The sequence below is a fragment of the Brachyhypopomus gauderio genome, chromosome 16, assembly GCF_052324685.1.
Source record: "Brachyhypopomus gauderio isolate BG-103 chromosome 16, BGAUD_0.2, whole genome shotgun sequence".
Lineage (NCBI taxonomy): Eukaryota > Metazoa > Chordata > Actinopteri > Gymnotiformes > Hypopomidae > Brachyhypopomus > Brachyhypopomus gauderio.
In genome coordinates, this window is record NC_135226.1 from 13,614,391 (window position 1) to 13,635,681 (window position 21,291).

Genomic DNA, 21,291 nt, shown 5'->3' on the forward strand with positions numbered 1-21,291 from the left:
GAGAGGAAGAGATAGAGAGAGAGTAGAGGAGAGAGAGAGAGGAGAGAGAGGAGAGGAGAGAGGAGGAGAGAGGAGAGAGAGAGAGAGAGAGCGCATTAGCAATGGGAAGAGGAAGGACATCAAACAATTTATTACACAATTTATCAGTGTGTGCAATACGGCCATATGTATGTGTACATACACACACACACACGCACACACACGCAAACATGATTACATATATGATTACATATATGCACAAGGTTCACAAGCTTGTACATGTACCATCTACGTATGTATGTGAACACAGCCAAATCACAGGTGTCTCACCTCTGCATTTTTATAGAGGAAAACTTTGTCTCCACACACCCACTGTGTAGAGTTTAGAGCGCAGGCCCCGGAGTTCTAGATAACCTTTCATTTCAGAGGTCACAATGGGGTTAAGGGGTCAAACTCTTGACCTGTCTTCACACGAGCTTGACCTGTAAAATCTGCAGCACTGACACCCATTCATTCCTCTCAGCTAACACACACAGCCACGCAGCCCCCACGGCACATACCACACACACAAAATGGTTTTAAGCAAATTAAACCATTTGAAAAATAGTGCATAGTCAGGGGCGTTTCACATCAAATGTAATAAGGAGGCCACTACAAGCATAAGCACAGCACTCATGTATTCATGCTTTACTTTTAAAACAAAATGAAACACAAAATGTACATCAAAGCTCAGTAGCCATGTGGAAATGTCACTAACAGATGCTGGGCCTCGCAGGTGACTAGCAACAAGCGCACAAACGCACACACAAAAGTGACAGGTACTCACAGTCACTCTCTGCTCGGAAAAGGAATGTACGATTGTGCGTGACCACCTCGAACTTCTGGTCTCCCACGTTGGCCACCCCGTGATGGATGAAGTTGGAATGATCCGTTTTGAATACACATCCTGCAGAAATGGGTATACGTGTATTATATAAACATATTCAGCAAGTTAAGAAAGTACAAATTCAGAACTTAGTGACCCACCTTTAATGTTTGACATTCTGAAATTTTTTTGTTCAGACAAGTAGTCAGAATGCTGACCATCATAGATCATATGCTGAAGTAACTATTGGCTTATTTGATTTTGAGTTTCACATCCGTACAGAAAATATGAGGTTACATACAACTCAACATTTTCTACTTTAAAGAAATCATATTCAGCTAAGGTATGTTGTAACTCTATGGTTTGTCTTGAAAAAAAAATTTTTGCTATGCTGGTTTTAAAAAAAAAAAACAACAAACCTTTTCGCTGTCAAAGTATCTCAGGTAGTCTGCGTCAAGTTTCACCCAACGGTGCTGGTAGATCAAAGACCTGTAGGAAAACCACAGCCCAGACTGGGTCGGCCTTACATTGTATGGTTCCAACTGCACCATTGATTCTCTCTGGAACTCCCCGAGCTGCTACAACAGCACCTCCTACTGGAATAATCTGGGACTACACACTGTGACATGAACTGGAGGAGGTATGAATTATGGGCAGTCCCACAATGCAACAAGGCAAGTTTTACCTGACTAACCTTCCAGAGCAACACATCTTTCAAGTGTCAACAGTACATCACAAAGACATTCTACTTTTGACATTTTCAAAGGAAACGTAGTATTAAGAGTGGTATCTGTGTCTTAATACTGAGAGCAATACTGCCTTCAATCTTTTAACAGTTAATCTTCTTCATAGTGCACTGAATTGAGTCCACATTGCATTATGTGACTGTTAGTGGTGGTCACTGCTAACAGTAAATATTAAACGTAAGGACCTCTGGATATTTTAATTTTTTTTAGTTTTTTGTCAGTTGTAGCAAATGTACAGAATTTATCTTCCAACTGATATCTTCAGTCAATTAAAACACTTTCTCATGAAGACCAATGCTACAGTTTAAAATTAGACCAAGTTCTCAGCTTTAACCACAGCATGTGGTATCTCCACATGCACACGCACACGCACACAAGCACCCGTCAATACAACATTCATTCACACCCATGCAAATGCACATTTATAGACCTATAGTATCAAGCAATAAAAGTATTAATTTCTATAAATAAAAGTATTAATTTCTAGGCAGAATGTGTTTTTTTTTTACTGCAAACAAATGCAAATGCCTTATAAGCATTAACACAAGTCTATATACAATTAATAATACAGTTAATAGTAGTTGATTGTTGAAATGTTGTACCCGGAGTCAGAAAAACATACAAACAAATAAACAAATAAATGTGAATATTTATGTTTACTGTCCTGATATAGAGCCTAACCCTAATCCTTGTAGAGAGACGTACACACACATGCACACGGACACAGAGGCATACACACACACACACACACACACACACACACACACACACACACACACACACACACACACACATGATACATACCCTTGTGGGGGGTTCTTGTACAACCACCCCATCTTTATGACAGGAGTGAGTTGAGGGTCAGAGTCCTTGGAGTTGTGGGGGACCTGACCTGGCAGGTAGATACTGTTCTGACAGCTGGAGAGAGGACTGCAGTCTTCTATCCATGAATCTCTCCTGGTGGAGGGGGGAGAGAGAGAGAGGGTGGGAGAGGGGGGGTGGGAGAGGGGGGAGAGAGAGGGGGGGGGGGGAGAGAGAGAGAGAGGGGGTGGGAGAGGGGGGGTGGGAGGGGGGGAGAGAGAGAGAGGGGGGAGAGAGGGGGTGGGAGAGGGGGGAGAGAGGGGGGGGTGGGAGAGGGGGGAGAGAGAGGGGGGGAGAGAGAGGGGGGGTGGGAGAGGGGAGAGAGAGGGGGTGGGAGGGGGGAGAGAGAGAGAGCAGGAAAACAATTTACTTAAATCACCTGTGGACGTGGTGGTGATGTGATCTGTGTGAACAGTAATTAGAGAGGTTAATGTGTACCATTTCAATTCTAGATTTCTGAACTTCCTTCCTAGCACAATGTCCTGAGTAGATGCCAAATTGGACTTTTTACAGCTGCAGTGTGACAGAGTTTGCCTTTCAGCTAGTTAATTTTGCCTTTCATCTAGTTAATAGGAAGTGTTTAGTTTGTTTTGCAGTTTCATTATGGCTTTTAGCCTGAAATGAAGTGATGTTGATACATTTAAAAAACAGGAAAACTTCACAGGAAAACTTCGCATTACCTTTCCCCAAGACAAGACAATGGCGTTTGTAACTAAGGCACTAAACCTGCCTTCAACAGAAAAGTGTTTGCCCACCTCAGTGTGAAGCCACAACCATCCGTGAACCGCCATGATCGTTAGGTGTCATGTGACAGGGGAGAGATGGCTACCTAGTCAGTGACTGGGCAATGGGTTACTGACTAAATTTGGGAGAAAAATGGAATTATAAAAAGAAAGACCTCGTCTGTGTGTGCACTGTATCCCACATGTACAACCCCTTCCAACAATGATTCGGGCATAGCTCATGAATGACATTCATCTAAGACGCAAATGAAGCTCTGAGCAATGTTTGAAAAGACCTATAGATTTTAGAGGTTGGATTATTCCAAATCCCAGAACAAAAAGTCCTCATCTATCCCTCGCTTTGGTGAAAAAATGACCAAACCAATGCTGCGATCACCATATCCCAACAGTTCTGTCTCGGTAATATTAGCAGTCCCACAGTGCTGATTGTGAGCCGGCTGAGTGACTCAGCCCATCAGCTGTGGGGGGAGCGGGTGTAGCGGAGCGGGTGTAGCGTACCACAGCATCTGTTGCCAAAGAGCATGGAATGCACAGAGGTGTAGCAGTCACTTACTTAGGTGCTACAGAGTCGTAACCGAGGTCTTCCTCCAGCAGCTCATCGTCACTGCACAAGCTGCTGTACCGGGTCTTGCGGATTTCTGGAGGCTGCTGAAGGGTATTCTATTGGACAATACAGAACACGCACGCGTTTTATTGGACAACACAGAACACGCACGCGTTCTATTGGACAACACAGAACACGCACGCGTTCTATTGGACAACACAGAACACGCACGCGTTCTATTGGACAACACAGAACACGCACGCGTTCTATTGGACAACACAGAACACGCACGCGTTTTATTGGACAACGCAGAACACGCACGCGTTCTATTGGACAACGCAGAACACGCACGCGTTCTATTGGACAACGCAGAACACGCGTTCTACTGGACAACGCAGAACACACGTTCTATTAGACAACACAGAACACACGTTCTATTAGACAACGCAGAACACACGTTCTATTAGACAACACAGAACACGCACACGTTCTACTGGACAACGCAGAACATGCGTTCTACTGGACAACGCAGAACACGCGTTCTATTGGACAACGCAGAACACGCGTTCTATTGGACAATACAGTACACGCGTTCTATTGGACAACACAGTACACGCGTTCTATTGGACAACACAGTACACGCGTTCTACTGGACAACACAGAACACACGTTCTATTGGACAATACAGAACACACGTTCTACTGGACAATACAGAACACACGTTCTACTGGACAATACAAAACACACGTTCTACTGGACAATACAGAACACACGTTCTATTGGACAACACAGAACACACATAACACACATTCTATTGGATAAAACAGAACACACGTTCTATTGGACAACACAGAACACGCACACGTTCTATTGGACAATACAGTACACGCGTTCTACTGGACAACACAGAACACATGTTTTATTGGACAACACAGAACACACATTCTACTGGACAATACAGAACACACGTTCTACTGGACAACACAGAACACACGTTCTACTGGACAACACAGAACACACATTCTATTGGACAACACAGAACACACGTTCTACATGACAACACAGAACACACGTTCTATCAGACAAAACAAAACACGACGATGTGCACAAACACGTTCACACACGCTCACACACACGTATACACACACATACCTTATCCGCCATGTCTATGCGATCACCGTTTTCACACTTTGCTTTCTCTGCCTCCTCATACTCATCTGAACTATCCATACAATCTGACCCTAGAGAGGGACAGAGCAAGAGACAGACAGCCACACACCCACACACACACAAACACACACACACAGCATTACGCACTCAAGGTATTACAGCTCAAACATTATACAGATTATCATTGTTAACCAGGAACTATCAAACAAAGAATGAAAGAGGAGCGGCCCGGGGCTGAAATGTGTGTGTGGTTGTTGGGTGTAATTATTCGCTGCAGGTGTAGTTTCGCCCTGGTCCAAGGTGTGAATTAGATTTAGCACTTACTACAACAGATAAATTAGGACATCTCCACTATGTAGTAGCGTCTGACCTCTGTTAAGGACATCTGCACTCTCTGCTTTCATTTACTTTCCTCCAAAGACACTGAATCTCTAACCCAGTTACGTGTCAACTTTTTCTGCCATCTGATACTCTTTCCTTACTAGTATCCATGAAGCTTCTTCTATTCCATAATGTGTCTGGCAATTCCTGTGTATGTATCCTGTGTATGATTTATCGCCCTCCAGGTTCCCTTGAAAACTTCATTGATGAGCTTGATACCCTCCTCAGCCTATTCACCATTGAAGCAAACCAGCTTATTCTCCTTGGTGACTTCAACCTTCAATCCGATAAACTACATTCATCTAGCATCCTTCCAATGCTGTCGTCATTTGACCTCGCCATGAATCTGTCCCCTCAGACTCACAGAGCAGGCAAAACTCTGGACCTGATCTTTACACAAGCCACCGGAACATCGTACATCACAGTCACCCCACTTCACCTCTCCATCACCGTCTAACCTCGTCTTTCTCCCTGCCTGCCATTTCCACTCACACGTCCTCCATACATTCTTCTTATTTTCACCCAAATCTACGCTCCATCGATCCCTCAACGCTTGCCGTTACTATTTTGTCTTCCCTTACTCACCAGAACTGTCTGTCTTCTTTCTCCCTGGACACAATTACCAACACTTTCCTCATACGCTCTCAATCAGTCTTCTGTGTCCTCCCTCCCCCAGGCTTAAGAGATCTGTCCCATACACCCCCTGGCTAACGGAAGTGCTACACAGCCTCAGGAGAGATCCAAGAACTGCAGAGAGGCGGTGGAAGAGAAGTCGCCTAGATTCAGACCTCAGCTCATATGAATCTCCCCTTTCAAAGTTCTCATTGGAAGGCACATCGGCAAAGTCGGCCTACTACAGAGAGAACTCATCCCCATCCAACCCAAGCGAGATATTCAGTATTTTTTCTTCTCTCCTCACCCCTCCCTCACCGCCTCCTCCATTTTCTCTCACTCCTGAGGATTTTGTCATCTTCTTTGAAGAGAAGATCGCAGCAGTCTGTCAGTCCTTTTTCCCTGTTCCCAAGATTTCTCCTCTGCAGCACACGGAGAATACGACTCTTCCTTTCCTAGGAAGCTACCCAGGTGCTTGTGCAGTCTCTAGTCATCTCAAAACTGGACTACTGCAACTCCCTACTACGGGTCTTCCTCTACGGATCATCAGAGCTCTACAACTGATTCAAAATGCTGCAGCACGACTGGTCTTCAATCTCCAGAAGTTCTCACATGTGACTCCTCTGCTATGCTGCCTTCTCTGGCTTCCAGTAGGAGCACACATCAGATGTAAAACCTTGATGCTTGCCTACAAAGCCAAAAATGGCCTAGCCCCTCCCTACATCAAGTTCATGGTCAAAACCCGATCCGTACTGCGAGCACTCCGAATCTCAAGTATGGCTCGAAACTCCATGCTTAAAGTCTCATGGAAGAGAAAACTCGTGACTATTCTCCATCCTGGCTCCAAGATATTCGAACAATCTTTCATTAGCTGCTCGGGCTGCAGAGTCTCTTGTTGTCTTCAAACGTAGACTGACGACTCACCTGTTGAGTACTTAGATGAGCACTAACACTGCAGATAGCGATTGTTGTTGCTCTGTCTATGGTTATTTGCGCTTCTTGGTAAAAGTTTAACTCATGATTAAGTGAGCCTGTTTAATCTAAGTAAAGACATTGATTCATGTAGTTTAGTGGTAGTCTGGTTCAAGGGTATCTTGAATTCTGGCCTATCTGTGCTATTATCTAGGATGAATTCTGTGAAGAGATGCAAGGTACTTTGCAAGTCGCTCTGGATAAAATTAGCGTCTGCTAATTGCCCTAAATGTAAATGTGTGGTGACGAGTTGGACAACTCTTGTCGAAAACTGGAACAGGTTTAACTGCATTTTCTTAGAATGTGACAAAATCACATTTCATAGCCAGCTATTGGCCAGCTATTAAACACAGATAATAGCTGTAACATGACTAACACCAAATACTACAACATAAATCAATGAAAACCACAGATAAACTAAAGTAAAAGTAAAGCAAAGTCTCTGTTAACTCACGTCTACGGCGGGCTGGCAATGGCACACTGTTCTGGCGCAGTTCCTTGGCGGGCTTGTTCCGGGATGGGACGTCCAGAAACCGGGCCGCCTCAGAGAAATCATCCACAGGAGATGACCTGTAGAATGAAAGAGAGAGAGAGAGAGAGAGAGCGAGAGAGAGAGAGAGAGAGAGAGAGAGAGAGAGAGAGAGAGAGAGAGAGAGAGAGAGAGAGAGAGAGAGAGAGACATACGGAGGAGTCATCATTGATGAACAATTTGAGACAAAACATAACTGGCACCTTCTGCTTTTTGAGGGTCAGGAGGGGAGAGAAAGGCAATAGCTTTAACTTGGGATGACTTGTGTGTGTGTGTGTGTGTGTGTGTGTGTGTGTGTGTGTGTGTGTGTGTGTGTGTGTGTATCTCTATTATCTATCTCTGATTATCAAAGCATCACTTTGGAGCCTCCTCCTTCTGCCCATCAACTCAACACACAAACACCAGCCAAAACATACTCTTGGCATACAGGAATATGTAGAGTGGCAAAAACACCATTTTCCTAAAGCTCGAGTCCTGCACAGTGGCTCACTTGGTCTGTTTACTTAGTTTTAGTTTTTGTTTACTCTGTTTTGCAGTTGTTTATCTTGCTTAGTCCCACTTTCCCATGGCTGCCTATCACCATTACCTCCACTTTGTTACCCAGACAAGCTGGCAACGGCTCAGGAAGCCATGGGTTTGGTCTTAGCTGATAATCATCGCCAACATGCCACCATGAAAGACATGTAACCCTGTCCTTCCAGGAGGCTGGCCAACGTGTCACTATGAGCCACAGCTAAGCTAAACCAAGCCAACAAATTTTTAAGCCAGGCAGTTTTGGCCTGACTCTTGGGCTGCAAACAATTCTGCAATGGTGTAAGCATTGGCATGTTGTAAGTTTGGTATGCTGACTGCTTGATTGCAGAACTGTATTGCTACACAACAGGTCAGGAAGCCAACGAGTGAACCCAGAGCAGCGTATGACACATTTATTAACCAATTACACAATTATCAACCAATTACACGAGTGGTCCGGTTTGCAGCATCACAGACTGTTGCATCACACTCAGATTTGTTTGTCGATGCTGTTCAGGACAACTCTAGACACCTGTACATACACCACACGTAGCAGACGTCGGGCGTTTCAACTAAAACTGGTCAAAGTTCATTAATCCACAACTCCTCCACATGAGTGCACTATATCCGAGTAATGAAATGGGAAGAGATAATGACGGACACTTACAAATGACCCATTCAATTACATTATCCCTAAAAATCACTTTTGGCTTTTATGTTTGACTTTATATAAATCAGCTAACACTAACCAGAAGTGAATCTAGCCTTGGATAATAGCCCTGAGCCCTGGTATTCTGAAGAGCTAGCACATGAGACCATAGTCCATATGCAAACTATTATGACATGCTACTTAATAAAATAACTCTAGCAGGGCCACAGGGTGCTTGTGCACCTGAAGCACTGGCGTAGGGGAGGGGCACGCAAGGCACGCACTACGGGGGGGCCCCGAACACAGGTGGGCCCCGCCTTAGGACAAGTTTGTTGTTTAGTCATCCTCCTGGGTGATGTTAAGCCTGGTTTATACTTGAGGGTCTGCGCGGCGAAAATGACGCAATCGCTGTGGCTCCGCCCGTGCGCGAGGGCCTCGCGCGCTGTCGATTCGCGAGGTCGTGCACCTCTCGAATTTTGTAACTTCGTGCGCACGCCGCGCTTCAGCGCGATGAACAAAGTCATGTTTGCAGGGTTCATACACCTTAACAAGGTGGAATTAAAGCATTTGCACATCACTTTCAAGGTCCATTTCAATATTTCCCAGCACGTTAAACTTAGTTAAATATTTATACATATACTCGAAATTATTCGCTTTTTATCACATTATTTAATGGTTGTTTATTTTCAAAACGCCCAATCTTAACGTCTTCACGTTCTCTCATGTTTCGTCCTGGCATTACAAGAGGCTCGTATTTGTTAACGTATCGTTTCGGACAACACTGCAAAGCCATATTTACACTGCAGTGACGCTCGCAACGCTCGCGAAAGTATAAACGCCTACACTGCTCGCGCAGGGTCGCGCGCTACGGTCGCTCGCGAGATTTTAGCTCACGCACGGGTCTCCTCATTGCCTCCTTGCGGTGGGGCCCCAGGATTTTGCGCTACGCCTCTGACCTGAAGCTGGTAAAAGCGAACGTTGAGACATGTTGGCCAATGTTGTTTCAAGAGACGGAACTTGATCTAAATAAAGTAGAACGTCTCAGTGTTGGCCCTGGGAGTTTTTCCTTGCCACTGTCGCCTTTGGCTTGCTCATTAGGGATTTGGACCCATACGATTGTTAACCTTGTAAATCCTGTGAAGATTGAAAAGCTGCTTTGTGACAACATGTGTTGTGAAAAGCGCTATACAAATAAATTTGATTTGATTTGATACACTGACTGTAGAAGACAGCTAAATTTAAATTTACCCCCCTCTTTTCCTCCTACCAGTGGGGGGGGGGGGGTTGTCTTGAAAACAATGGCCTTCCTCCAACCTTTTCCAAATCTAATTATAAGCAAAACATAGACTTAACAAAAACCTCAACTAACTTAACAAAGACCAAGCACAGCAGTAAAAAGAAAACTTTAACTTTACAGTATAGAGCTGAACTGGGCAAGATGGTGAGTTCTGTTCGTTTACATTAGCTCAACGTAGCTAAAGTTGCTAAACTGTAAACTGACACTTGTGCTTCTCTGAAAAGAACAAATGGAAAAAATAAATACATAGAAAGGAAAAATATATAATCAGAAGTGAGGTGAAAATGTATGCAATCAATCTAAACATTTAAGCACTGTCCTAAGTGAACACCTTGAGCATTATATTACTATCCATTGTGTTTTAAATTACTGCAAGGTCCCCATTAGCAGGAGGCTTAGAGAACAGACACAACTCTGTGCTGGTAGGGACCACAGGCCTCTCGCAGACATCAGTTACCACTGAACTGAAGTCAAAAGGATAAAAAAAAGGTTGCACAAAAAAATGTGATTACAGTTTCCCCCAATGCTGATCGTTCTCTTCTGACGCAACTATGACAACAACATCTATTTTTAACAATATACGGTCAAACATGAGACCAGTTTCACAACGGCAACAACTCCGCTCCGACGTCAGAGGGGTACACAGCCATGAGCAGGACTATGTGAGGAGTCTATGTAAGAAGTTTTTTTGATAAGGCTACAATATCTGAGGTAATGTGATCAGTTCACCAATAAGTGGAGCAGGTCAATGGAATTGGATTTGGCAACGGCAATGGATTTGGAATTGACTGCAGAGCACAATCTCTACCCGTCCAGCTCTTTAGCCTCTTCACTTTTGTGATATTTAATTTTCTTGCCATGTTTGGAGGTGCCGATACAGTGTCTTACGAATTATATCCTGCAGTGTCTCAGTTCTCTGTGGGACGGAGAGATTTTGACTCAGCTGACGAAACTACATGTTCTGCTTTGAGAAGAGTGCATCTGGAACGGAGAAGAACCCATTCCTCCCAACACTCTACTTCCACAAAGATCTTGGCGAACCTCTCTTGCCACTTACGATCTGTGTTTGACAGTCCGCATGTCTTCTAGACTCTGCTCTGACTGACGGGGCATCGTTTGACTGCAATGCACCAGAGAAAATCTGAGAACCTCATTACAACAGGCTTTGCTTTTCACTATGAATACAAAGTGTAATCTAAGCACGTTCAACATTTTCAGACAGACTATACCAGAGAAGAACTTATCCATCTTGGGACGTGGAGCAGGCAAAGGGAAGCCGGATATCCCAGTTTTGTGGAAGTAGCCTACCTCCTAGATCTGAAACAAGATCCTACAGGGTTGACGACCAACAACAGTGACACAAACCCACTTCAGTGGCGTCCCAAAGGCACGGCTCCTGATCCAGCAGGTCACAGACACCACTGGCCACCAAGCCAAACTTTAATGACCACTAATGAAACTCAGCAATAGTCACGAACACGGTTTCTAGAACCCCAGTGTGAGCCACAACAGTCCTGAAGGCTACGCTCGTGGTCATCACTGTGTCGTGGCACTGCTAGCAGCAGGAACTCTCTTGACACTAAATCTATAAAACGCGGAAACACCGTGTGCTTGAACGGTCACCGTCTGGTTGTTTCAGAGCTGACTGACTTTTCGTAGTAGCCCGCACTATGACCCAGAAGCAGCTGGTCTGAAGCGCACGATTACCACAGGCGGTCTGGGTGTCGGGGCAGCAGGAGGGGGTGCTGTACTCGGTAAACAAGTCAACAACATTTAGCGATTCACTGCATGCGATCACACAGTCTAAAAGCAAGAAAAGAGGGAGAATATGAGAACTAACAGGGCTGTTGTGCAAAAAACCTCAAGGTATTTCTCAATCATGTCAAGAAACACACAGACACACACACACACGGACGCTCATGGAATTATTACAACCTGTTAAAGAATAGAGGAAAAGTCTGAAAAACAACACGAAAGTCATAGGACAGACCAGCCAAAGCGAACCCCAATGGATGTGAGGTGGGTGAAAGAGGGATGATGCCAGAGAGCAAGGAAGATGAGTGTAAAGAGAAGAAGAGTGGAAGCGACTCCTCTATTCTGCGATCACTCACCCGTACTGAGTAGCCAAAATCATCCATAACCAGCAGTGGGGTGGGGGACTGTGGGGCAACTATCCGGACAGAACCAGACAGAACTGGGCAGAACCGGATGGAGGAAGAAGGGTCACGCAAACAGGTGCCAAAGAGGAACGACGGGCGAATGTCTAAGCGCAGGAGCAGGAGAGCGAGTGGGCCAGGCTACCGCACACAGCCAAAGACGGAAGTGCAGTACGTGCTGCCGCGTCTTCATTTGTGTTTCAGTGTGTACGTCTGTGTGTGTGTGTGTGTGTGTGTGTGTGTGTGTGTGTGTGTGTGTTTACTGCCATACTTTGGTGACTTCAAAAACACTGACTTCCTGAATTCTCTCCCTCAAACTCAAACACACACACACACACACACACACACACACACACACACACACACACACACAAGGACGACCCTGAATCTGTTTGTCCTCTTTGTACCACATCATTTGAGGGAGAGAGAGGTAGAAAAAGAGAGATTGGGAGAATAGAGAGAAAGAGACAGAAAAGGTGTATTGAGAGAGAGAATGACTCACTCAATCCCTCACTCCTGCAACTCCAGCAAAAAAAAAGAGGAAATGACGCTAAACAATGCACAATGAACTCAGGAAGGACTAAAAGAGCGCTGTGCAATATAAACCCTATATATAACCATGAGAAAACAGCAGCCCAGGGATAGCTTCCCATTGGCCATGACGAGAACCAATGGGCTTGCGTTTCAGTCCGTCTCAGAGGAACATTCAAAAGCACTGGAACTGAAATTATGAAATGGTCCAGCCGGTGGAACTTTAACACAGGGAAGAGGTATGGGTGACTATTGAGATGTCTGGCACATGGCTGAATGCTGTAAAGTAAAAGGCTGTGGCAGCATCCAGGTGAGGGACATTACACGAAGGCTGCTTGTCCATCAAAGCAAAACCTGCTGCAGCCTATCGGTGGTGACTTACGTACATAGGGAAGCAAAGTTAACTCACACACTCGAAACTGGCAACCTAATGCTGCCACCTAGTGGCGAGGTTGAAAACTGCACTGCTTCACAGCTGGGAGCTATACACTCTGAAAACGGATAAAATTTATAAAAAAAGAGTGGGGGGTGGACTACGCCATGAACGTATTGTACAGATGGATCTCAGGCACAACAGGGTTCTGAATATCGGAACCCGTGATCTTACTGATGCTCGCACTTCCTGTTCCTGCCTGTACCAGATGTGGTCCAACAGTTCCCTGTTGTACTTCGCAGTCATATCCGAGATTTGCTTTTACGACGGCATTGGCTGCAATAACTCTGATTGCCAAAAGGTGGCAGCAACAACCTGTTCTGAGGACCGGAGACCATCGAGCAACTCCGGTCCAAGGACTGTTGTGGTTCTGCATAATCACTCATGAGCGCACACACACGCACACACACACACAAAACAGCTGCACTCTGTCTTAACACACATACGCTCTGTCATGCCTTTATTAACAACGATTAAGTCTCCAGTTTACCCATGATTCATCTGAACGCGAGCGAGCAGCTGACTGACCCTTGTCTAAGTTCAAGTGGAGCAAAAACAGCCAGGAAGAAATATGGCCAAAGGAGATTAAAAGCAGCGCTTTACAGTACACAGGATGCCAAAACCACCGTACATACTCCCGCCACCGCAAATAAACCCAGTAAGACTCTACAGCAACACGTGGGTGTAAACCCAACATGACCAACCCAACCCACAAAGTAACCTCTTAACAATGGCAGGTGTGTGAGAACCGATCCAGTCACTCTTACCTGAGAGTAGAAGGACTCTTGGGTAGTTGCATGGACTTAGAGGACATGGTGATCCGCGGGGGGATGGGGGGGATGGGGGGGATGGGGGGTCTGTAGGCGCGTCTGCTAGAAGGTGCCACCTTAGGTTCTTTAGAGGCCCCAACAACGTACGCCTTGGGAGGGAGAGGAGGTGCCCCCACGTCGGCCTGTCCCGGGGAGGAACACTGCTCGTAAAGGTGGAACTGCTCCGATGATGATGATGATGATGATGATGATGGCAGGGAGAAAGAGGAGGATGAAGATAATGAAGACACAGAGGGAGAGACTGGCGAAGGCTTCCGCTCGCCGCTTTGCTGTTTCAACGGCATCTCTTTAAGAGGCAAGTTTTCAGGGCGGGGCCTAGGAACAGGAGTGGGCGTCGGCCTGATGTGAGCTGCAGGAGTTACGGCTGTCTTGGTAAAGGGTGCAGATGGTTCCGTTACAGGTACAGGGTTAGTGATGATCACCGGTGCATGGCTGAGGGACCTTTGCACGGTAACAGAGGTGGCGGTGAAGGGCACGGGTGGCCGGTTCGGGGTCATGCGAGGGGGGATAGGGGGCGGTCCTTTCTGATTCTCCTTTTGGGTCCGAAAGAAATTTATTCCAGACTCCCCCATAGTCGCATGAACGGTGCGGAATTTCGTCCTTTCCCTTGGAACCGGCCTGTCCTCCTCCCCTCCCTCACCTTCCCTCTCCATCTCTCCCTCCATCCCTCGCTCCGAGGAGAAGAGCTTATGCAGGCTTCCCAGGATTCTCTTCCTGTGTCCTGGCAGAGCCACGCCCATTTGCTCCAGCTGGGCGGCCGTTAGCTCCCGGCACTCCCACAGGGTTTTTAGGCCCGCCTCCAAGAAGGCGTGGCAGTACTGCTCAAGGCGGAGCCCACCTAGCCAGTCCGGGACAGGCTGGGCGCTTTCAGTCAGAAGAGAAGTCATGGTGCCGACGGGACACTACAGGCGCCGTGTGGGGGGGGGGTGTGTGGGGGGGCCAGTGCCAACTTGTGACACGGGGGTCGTTTCAGCGGCGAGGGAGGCTGAGTTTAGGCCATCATCAGGGAAGGTTCATCTGTGGGCGATGCAGAAAAAAATTATGGATTCTTATTATTATCAATGAAACCAACTAGCAGTGAGCAGTTAGACCAACACTAACATCATTGCTCAGGTAAGAAACTCAACTTTCAACATTTGTTGCTTGCTTCTTCCTTCCTCTCTAACCATCTTCTCTCTCTCTCTCTCTCTCTCTCTCCCACACACACACACACACACACACACACACACACACACACTCACACACAGAGGAAATGCCAGGGCCATTTATAGCTCAGTGACTTATTATCATATCATGTGGTGTTTTGGTAAAACCACAGAGTGGAAAAAAAGCATTTGAATTTCTTTAAAGATACAATAAACATTTTTTTTGTCATTTTTAACCTCTCAAACATTTTTTACATGAGTGTCATTGGCAGCATATTAATGAATAATATCGAGATGTTTTCACATACTTTATTTAAACTGTTATTCTACGTATATTAGAATATTCTACGTTGGCTTTGTCAGCAGGATCTGCATACATTTTCAACAGGGGTCCTCATGAGTCTCTCTCTCTCTCATTTAGTATACACTGATTTGCAATGATTCCCAGTTTTCCCAGAATTAAATTGGTCAGCCTTCATGTTAAACTATCCAGATCAAAGAACTGTGATGTTTTTTTGCCTTCAGATCTTCCTCACAGCCCCTGAACACTGGACCTTTGCTTTTGACTTTCTTCAGACCACAACACTTTGCCTCAAGAACCATGAAGTGGGATACGCATTATACGCACACATTCTATTCTGGACAAATTTGTCAAGCCACAAGAAGCTCACTTTACCCTGCATGAGAGCAATCTCTCTGCAATGTCAATACACAAACTGGAAGACTGATTGGAGGCTGTGTTTTGTTGTTGTTGTTGTTTATTTGTGTACTGCAGTTATCACGGCAACCAAGCCCATCATTTTAGCAAAAACAGCATCATTTTGAAGCCAGAAAAGAAAAAGTCTGTTGTTCTTCCCCACTCCAGGGTTTCTGTGAGTCGTTACTTGTGACAAATCATGTAACATTGCACTAATATGAAACAGTACTGCTAACATTTACACTTGTGCTCATTGAAACTTTAACAATAAACAACAAATGGGTCCCTTCATCACACCAGTCCAGAGTCCCAGCATCACACTGGTCTAGTGCAGCGTGTGAAAGTGAAGACCTGTGTGTGCAATATAAAGGAGTCAGGCTGTTCCCTCTTAGCTGAATAATACCAGCTTGTAGATCAGTTTACATGCCACCAGGGGCGGACTGGCATACATTGCTACCGGGGATTTCCCCGATGGGTTAGTGGGCCGGTGGGCCGCCGGTAGTTTAACTCAGCCCGTGGAGGAGCCACTGCCGCGCACTGCGGCCTCGGCCCGTAGTCACGCTGCTGTTTAACGGTGTTATTACCTCCCCCGCTCCAGTCAGGCAAACCTGCTCAGCGCGGCCGCGGACTGATCCTGTAAACACATGAACGAGTTGGACCGCGGCCGCGGACTGAGCCATCTGGTGCGCGCTGACAGTATGCAGCGGAGATCAGAAAAAAAACCAACTTGTCCCAGAAAATACGGTCCGAACTACGAAAACATACAGCAGTTTAACTTGTAGATAACATGTTATTTTAAATGTACTGCTGTCGCCTCTGCATCGTCTAAGGCAAATTACCTTAACACGGTTAACACGGACGCAAGTGGCGGTTTTCAAGATTCCAGAGCACTGTGCACTGTTTTTTTAAAGCTATTGAAATAAATAGGTAAGAGGAAGAAATACCCACGTTAGAGTTGTAGGTTGTTCTTTAGGATGCACTTTGCGTAAAACAACTTTTTTGGTGGTCTTATGATGGACTATTTATGTGGCTTTGTAATCATATTATTGCTGGAATTAATATTGTCCATATGACAATAAACGCCGTCATATACACTACGTGCCATGTATAGATTCATATACAGTATACACACACACACACACACACACACACACACACACACACACACACACACACACACATATATATATATATATATATATATATATATATATATATATATATATATATACAGTATATACACACATACATATATATATATACATATATATATATATATATATATACATATATCAGAACCATGAAGGCCAAAACCAACAGGTTTCAGATGTCCACAATCATTACAGCTGTACAGTAAAGGGCATGATTATAGAGCTGGATATAAAAAAATTAAACTGATGTTCCTCCAATGATGTATGTTCTTATGTTGGGCTGCATAGCAGAACATTCAATAATCATTCGTGCTATATTAGTTATTGAAGTAATGTTATTACATAAAGCAGTGATATACAAATTGGGCATCAAATCGCCATTCACCCTGACCAGTGTCAATCATTGGCCGGTGTGTCCAGGTGGGTGTTTTATAGTTAATAGTCAAAGCATTCACTTCAGTCAACAAATAGAGGTCATTTGGATTTAAACGATGCAGGCTGACCTTTGTGTCACATCAAGGTTCATCTATGTGCTCTTAATGAATAAAACGCAAGGCAATTGCCAAAAATGTAGTCGTATCATAATCCAGTAGAAGTTTTATTGCCATGTTGTCTTATGAAAATCCAACGTTGTCAGATTTCACTCCACAGTGTTAGCGTAAATATTCAGGCACTAATTTCTGATGTTTTAATGAATTTGAAAAATACTGTTTTGTAATGCTGTATCAAAGACCTGATACTTTTGCAAACAAATGTGTTCAATTTCTGCCTCTGAACATAAGCTAACGTTATAGAAGACAAATACCTCCAGGTATGAACATGCAAACACAAAAACATACTTTTTGTCCAAAAAAAAAAAAAAAGGTCTTGAGTATTTTTTACACATCATTACACATAATTACAGATGACCTAAAACACCATCTTTTCTGAATCACCAAATACATTTAAGGTCAGAAGAGTGACTCAGACACACACACACACACACACTGAATCTAGGGGGTCACAGTCTGGTCAGACTGACTGATCAGATTATTTAAGAGATATGTCAGCCATGTTGTGAGTTCCTCTTGTACCAACACAAAAGAACAAGATGTTTTTTATGCTAAGAATAACATTTTTTAAATTTAACTTTGGTAGTATGTATTGAAGCTAAGATTTAATTACAGTGGTCCGTAACGTTGTTACGTAATGTTGACACGAACTTGACAAAGTTAGTTGCTATAGCAACTAAAAGGTTAGGTTATGGCTTCCTGTCTCAAGGAACACATATACAAATACAGACACTGCTCAAAAAAGTTAAAGGGAACACTAAAATAACACATCCTAGATCTCAATGAATAAAATATTCCAGTTGAAAATCTTTATTTATTACATAGTGGAATGCGTTGAGAACAAAATAACAAAAATGATCAATGTAAATTATCCCATGGAGGTCTGGATTTGGAATCATACTCAAAATTAAAGTGGAAAATCAAATGACAGGCTTATCCAACTTCAATAGAAATTCCTCAAGACAAGTAAAAATGAGGCTCAGTAGTGTGTGTGGCCTCCACGTGCCTGTATGACCTCCCTACAACGCCTGGGAGTGATCGTGGTGAGGCAGTGGATGTTCTCATGAGGAATCTCCTCCCAGACCTGGATTAAAGCATCAGTCAACTGGACAGTCTGTGGTGCAATGTGGTGTTGGTGGATGGAACAAGACATGATGTCCCAGTTGTGCTTGATTGGATTCAGGTCTGGGGAACAGGTAGGCCAGTCCATAACATCAATGCCTTCATCATGCAGGAACTGCTGACACACTTCAGCCACATTGTCATGCATCAGAAGGAACCCAGGGCCCACTGCACCAGCATATGGTCTCACAGTGGGTCTGAGGATCTCATCCCGGTACCTAATGACAGTCAGGGTACCTCTGGCTAGCACACGGAGGCCTTCCATTACTGACACATTACCAAACCGGTCATGCTGGAGGATGTTGCAGGCAGCAGCATGTTCTCCACGGAATCTCCAGACTCACTGGGCTGTAAGCACAAGCCCCACATATGGACGTTGGGCCCTCATACCACCCTCATGGAGTCTGTTTCTGACAGTTTGAGCAGAAACATGGATATTAGTGGCCTGCTGGAGGTCATTTTGCAGGGCTCTGACACTGCTCCTCCTGTTCCTCCTTGCACAAAGGAGGAGGTACTGGGTTGTTGCTGTCCTATGGCCCCTTCCATGTCTCCTGGTGTACTGGCCTGTCTCCTGGTATCTACTCCATGCTCTGGACACTGTGCTAACAGACACAGCAAACCTTCTTGACACAGCTCACATTGATGTGCCATCCTGGATGAGCTGCACTACCTGAGCAACTTCTGAGAGTTGTAGACTCATGCTGCCTCTATGGTGAGAGAACTAAAATGCAAAAGTCTTGCTAATTGCCTCATTTCTACCTGTCGTCTGTTCCATTTGCACAACAGCAGGTGAAATTGATTCACAATCCGTGTTGCTTCCTAACTGAACACGTTGGATTCACAAAAGTGTGGTTGACTTGGAGTTACATTGTGTTGAGTTTCCCCTTAATTTTCTTGAGCAGTGTATACAAGTTGATCTGGATATGAGTACAATGAACCTGCACGACAGACTGTATTCAGATCATTATCGCGGTATGAGTTCTCACTATGAACACCCCGTTAAAGGACTGTGAAGACACACTCAAAGTTGTGAATAACAGCTTCGCCCAACTGCATTTCACACATCCAGCAACAGAGTGCAGTCTTCACACTGCATACTACAGGCCTGTAGGCCTAATGTAATTAGCCTGGAGCCAGAGTTAGGCTGAGAGGCCCATGGTGAACTGAACACGCAAAGCAACCTAGCGAAACATGCTAGCTGACGCGAGCTGTGTCAGGTCAGGTGCCTGTTCAGAGGAGTTACCAGAAATAGATGTTCCTTCGGTTGGGCTGCCGCTGCATAGCAGCAAGAATGGAAAGATCAGCATTAGGGCTTTAGATCTTGAAATACTCTGGGTCAGGAACCGGCTTTTTAAGACCAGAAGCGATTGAAGTTCATTTCGGGGTTACAGGAATAGAGTGAGTACTAAGAGAAGCTCTGAAGACCTTCAGAAGTTCTCCTTGGGCACAGCCATGCACTAGAGAGTGTGGTGGCAGTGGGACCCAGATGACATGTAGTAGCTCTGGCTGCCTTAAAAAACCCAAGGACAAGACACTATCCACAGGGAAAAAAGTATAAAAACAGCTAACAGCAGGAGGTGAAGGCAATATATATACAGCTATAGATGGAGATTTTTTAAATAAAAATAAACTGACTGTAAAATAGATATTATCAATCTTTTCATTTGGAAACTTTGCTGAAGGTGTTCAGTTGCTGAAAACTGTTAGAAGGTCACAACAGGTTACTGACAGCAGAGAAGAGAGCTGTAGCATTGCCTTGGCAATGACCGATCATAGAAGCTTAACAGTCAGGCTTGGGTTTCTGAAGGACAGACAGACATCATCACAAGTGGAGAACAGGACCTCAGGAACAGGAACACGGTCCAGCAGGTCCACTGTATGTAGGATTCCTAAAAGTAACATTATAGCACGAACAACGTCTCTATGAATGTGAAATAGGGAAATCAAATAAGATTCAAAAGGTAAAAACCAGAAAGGTTAAATGTAGACGTGCGTGAAGAAGTGCAAAAAATGTCCAGATTACATCCGTTACGCTCCCACTTTAAACTCCTTTCAAGGCCGGGCAGCTGATGCAACAACGACTTGTCCACGTGGGAGTCAATACATGTTTTCATGGCATAAAGGTGTTTTATTACAAGTCTGTATAGTCTGTTGTATATATACACAACATGCTTACACAAAAACAGCCCAGTTAATCCGAATACAATGTACAAGGATGAGGTGAGGCTATACACATATTAAACTATATAAACTAACTGACCACGTAAAGCTAAACTAGAGAAACACAGGAAAAAACGCAGCTGAGTGCATAATAACCTCCTCGGTCCTACTAAAACAAACACAACACACTCTAAATGTGTGAATACAAACACAACACACTCTAAATGTGTGAATACAAACACTGGCACAGAACACACAGCTAACACGGCAGCCAAACCAAAGTTGTGAGACAAACATTGAATATCAATGTCAAATCCCATAGCAGTCAACAGACAATGACACACAGTCACTTCATAGCTTATCAAGGGATAGTCCCGCCTTCAGGTAGTCAGCTGAAACACTCTGATTGGATGATCATGACCAAGCTGGAATGAAGATTGACAGCTTGAACCATCTGTTGTAATCGGACAGCAGAAAGAGAAAAACAGGAGGAAAACACCAGCGGAAACATGTAGCAAGCACAACCCATGAACAACCCTTGAAACCCACAACCCTTGAACAAAGCAACAGAGAGCTATAATAATGCACATGTATTAGGGACATTGGCAAGAATCCCAATGATAAGTCACAATAAGGGACCATCAACATTTGGTT

General features: G+C 44.6%; 1 protein-coding gene across 1 annotated transcript in view; it reads right to left on the reverse strand.

The window, feature by feature from the left end:
* Positions 1-123: 123 nt before the first annotated feature.
* Positions 124-21,291, reverse strand: part of LOC143478057 (uncharacterized) — a 33,304-nt gene continuing 12,136 nt past the window's right edge. Inside the window, exons 2-9 of the mRNA XM_076976984.1 lie at positions 13,749-14,828; positions 7,328-7,443; positions 4,891-4,979; positions 3,748-3,854; positions 2,395-2,547; positions 1,264-1,333; positions 806-925; positions 124-502 (exon numbers count right to left, since the gene is read on the reverse strand). Coding sequence (XP_076833099.1) covers positions 428-502; positions 806-925; positions 1,264-1,333; positions 2,395-2,547; positions 3,748-3,854; positions 4,891-4,979; positions 7,328-7,443; positions 13,749-14,698 — 1,680 coding nt within the window. The 5' untranslated portion in view covers positions 14,699-14,828 and the 3' untranslated portion in view covers positions 124-427. The remainder of the gene's footprint in view (positions 503-805; positions 926-1,263; positions 1,334-2,394; positions 2,548-3,747; positions 3,855-4,890; positions 4,980-7,327; positions 7,444-13,748; positions 14,829-21,291) is intronic.